Below are 3,699 nucleotides of genomic sequence, written 5' to 3' on the forward strand. Positions count from 1 at the left end.
AGAAAGAGAAAGGAAGGACCCAACAACAGCAAGACTCCTTGCCATCTACATATTATCTCATCCGTGTTTCTCTTATCTTAACCCGTGAAATATCTCTACCTGCGGTGCTTATTACAAATACAAATACCATCCTCATTCATTTTCAACAGGCTACCTCACTAATTCTTACACACTCGACAACTTTAGAACCTAGTCCAATTATTATTTGGCCAATGCTTGAAAATGATTTAAAGGCATAACCCCAAGTCTTAGAATAGCTGAGAGCAGGAGTATCAATATTCAGATTCCAAACACAAGGACTATTCAAATCAACCTGCCTGAGACCCCTCACAACTAAGAAACTAGTTTTTAATAGATCAAAGATGAAAAGGTGAAATGTACAGCTCACAAATTTCTCAAATATGTGAGTACTAGAGGGAATAAGTATGGTTGGAAAAATAACCCTTCTGGAATTTTCTCAGCATATTTTAAAATGGCAGTAACAACATTTCTTCCATTCTTAAAATTAATTTTAATAGTGAACTGAGGTAACTTTTTTTGTCTTAGCAGAGAGGTTAATTCCACTGACAACTGAATTGTTGTCTTTATTATTTTTACAAATGCATGTCTCCTAATATGACAGGTTGATTTTCACTTGATTATGTGCTTTGCAAATTTACAGCAGCAACAGGAAGAGCTTCTACTGAATAGATTTTAGTCTTCAAAAATGTGATTGCATCTTCCATCTCTAGTTTGTCCATCTCCCAGTTATTGACCTTACCAAAGAAAGAGGAAAACAATCAGTTTGTGAGATGATGCTAACATAAGAGCTAGTTTAGAGATCCAAACATAGTAAATAACATGAGGAAAATAGCTTTTTGAAAGCAAATGTGACCTTATAACTAGTCATATTTTAAAGGCATAATAAGACTACATGTTAAGGTTTAAGAAAGCTTTAACTGTGAAAATTATACAAATTTTAAAGGTCCTCTAAATGGCGCAAAAATTGCTTTCTTGAGAAAATCTTCCTTAGAATATACATAATAAGCAATATAAAAAACAAAGTCTTTTTTTTTTTCTTTTTTTTTTGAGACGGAGTCTCGCTTTGTCGCCCAGGCTGGAGGGCAGTGGCGCGATCTCGGCTCACTGCAAGCTCTGCCTCCCGGGTTTACGCCATTCTCCTGCCTCAGCCTCCCGAGTAGCTGGGACTACAGGCGCCCGCCATCTCGCCCGGCTAGTTTTTTGTATTTTTTAGTAGAGACGGGGTTTCACCGTGTAGACCAGGATGGTCTCGATCTCCTGACCTCGTGATCCACCCGTCTTGGCCTCCCAGAGTGCTGGGATTACAGGCTTGAGCCAGCGCGCCCGGCCAAAAACAAAGTCTTAAATAGTAGCCCACTAAGAGAAAGGAGTCATCTTAATCTCAATAGTCCACACGTAATTCATTTCTAGATACTAAAGTATAATAATAGAAGATTTGGAATGTTTACATCTTACATTATGCGCAGGACCAAATGAGTGGCATTTAGATAGATTCCAACAGTAACATATATATAAATGTATTTGTAAGGTTCCTGCTACCTAGAAACATCTGAAGAGGCTGTTCAAGAGAAGCTGTGGTGTACAAAATAAAATTGAAGCATAAGAGGGAAGAGAAAGACCCATCCTCTTAGAACCATCCAGCCTTTTCTGGCAACAACATCCCGTAACAGCTTCACACAGGCCATGAAAACAAAGGTTTAACATCTTTCCTTCCCTTATTCAAGATAACCTGGAAATTAAATATGGTTTTGTGTGTCTTAAATATGAAAATATATTATTTGCATTCTTCCTCTTAGCAGAAAAGGATTAAAGCTGACCAAAACAACATTTGTAAAAGCTCTAATAATGCCAGTAATCAGCTGAGCAGAACCCAAATCGTGTACTAGCAAAGTTCTTTTTCAAAGAAACAGTAACTAAAGCACTTATTCCAATAATGCTGACAATTCCTCTAATCCTAGTAACCAGTCTCAACCACAGGATTCCTGGCAGCTGTTAGAATGTACATCAGCAATTAAAGAATATTTCATTTGCATTTTTTTCTTACCAAGATCACATGAAAACCCATTGCATTCAAATGCCGCATTTTCATAGCAAGGAATCCTCTGGGATGGCTTGAACCCAAACAATAAGCAGATCTAGAAACACACAGCACAGCTACTCTGAAAACAAAAATAAACAAGAACAGTTATCGATATTACCATTTAGTCTTGCTGCATTCCTGTTCTTTGGAGATTGCCAATTGAGCTCTCCACTGACCACAATCCTCGATATTCCTGTCTTAGTCCTTCACTTCTCTTACTTGGCCTCTGCAGATATTCCACTATACAAGGCTACTTTATAAACCAAAAATATACAACATTGTACACAGTTACCTCTCAGTTCCCTTTAAGGATGGCTACATTTTTGAAGTGGAAAATTTTCAGATATGAAAGCACCAATTTTAAGGGTTTTCTATGCAGTGCTGATTTCTGATCTCAGTATAATTATTTATTCTACAAGTAGTAGTAATGGTGTAAATAATACCAAATAGTAAATGCTCTTCGTGCATATATTATCTCTCAGAGAAAGCAGTATTTAAAAAACAGAATTAGGAGTTTAAATACAAGAAAGAAAACACCAAGAGAAAGGCAAGACTGTTAAAAAAATAAAATCTGTAAATATAACAAAAATGTGGAAGGTGTAATTTGTTTTTTCATTGTTCCTGGCATTTTGGAAATACTTAGTTCACTGGGAGAAAAAAAGACATTTATATCCTTATTGCCTTCACCTATACTCTGGCTGTTATATGACAAATTTTATGTCTTTAAAGGAATGCTCACATTCTTCACTTCTCATGACTTTATGCTGAGAACAACTGTTATTTTATTATGCCAGAATAGTGGAGTACCTGAAAAAGAAAAGTGATCTTGGAATGAGGTCAGAGAGAAAGCCTCTTCTGAGGGGAGATGGATAGCATTGATAGGAAAGACCGCAGTTGAAAAGATGGCCAAGAAATAAGCTAGATGCATTCAGAAAGAGGTGAGTCACAGAACTGTGTGTGAACGAAGAGGGATGGGCAGATAAGAGTTTGGATCCTACAGATTTTTTTCTGTATGTTTCTATCGTACTTATGTGTGTGTGTGTCCAGTGGAGTAACAGGAGATCTAAGTCCTTTGGGGTCAGGATCCATGTAGCAGAGCCTTTACATAAAGGGTAACTGACCCACGGGTGTGTGCAATGATGGCATGATCTTACGCATCTACTGAAAAGGCAGGATGTTCTCTCATGGTATAGCATCCGATTTCTCCCCAGAGACACTCTATTTGTAATGTGTGAGCCAAGGAAACAACTTAGGATTAGCTTCAATGTGCTCTGACCCATAGAAATACAGTTTAATTGAAAAACTACAGTTTCTCAGCCGGGCGCGGTGGCTCAAGCCTGTAATCCCAGCACTTTGGGAGGCCGAGACGGGCGGATCACGAGGTCAGGAGATCCAGACCATCCTGGCTAACATGGTGAAACCCCGTCTCTACTAAAAATACAAAAAACTAGCCGGGCGAGGTGGCGGGCGCCTGTAGTCCCAGCTACTCCGGAGGCTGAGGCAGGAGAATGGCGTAAACCCGGGAGGCGGAGCTTGCAGTGAGCTGAGATCCGGCCACTGCACTCCAGCCCGGGCGACAGAGCAGACTCCGTCTCAAA

The 3,699-nt window shown here is 39.1% G+C and overlaps 1 protein-coding gene across 1 annotated transcript in view; it reads right to left on the reverse strand.

The window, feature by feature from the left end:
• Nucleotides 1–491: 491 nt before the first annotated feature.
• Nucleotides 492–3,699, reverse strand: part of FASTKD2 (FAST kinase domains 2) — a 28,541-nt gene continuing 25,333 nt past the window's right edge. Inside the window, exons 10-11 of the mRNA XM_017893922.1 lie at nt 2,066–2,180; nt 492–755 (exon numbers count right to left, since the gene is read on the reverse strand). Coding sequence (XP_017749411.1) covers nt 639–755; nt 2,066–2,180 — 232 coding nt within the window. The 3' untranslated portion in view covers nt 492–638. The remainder of the gene's footprint in view (nt 756–2,065; nt 2,181–3,699) is intronic.

This window comes from Rhinopithecus bieti, unplaced genomic scaffold (genome assembly GCF_001698545.2).
Source record: "Rhinopithecus bieti isolate Rb0 unplaced genomic scaffold, ASM169854v2 scaffold_22522, whole genome shotgun sequence".
Taxonomy (NCBI): Eukaryota; Metazoa; Chordata; class Mammalia; order Primates; family Cercopithecidae; genus Rhinopithecus; species Rhinopithecus bieti.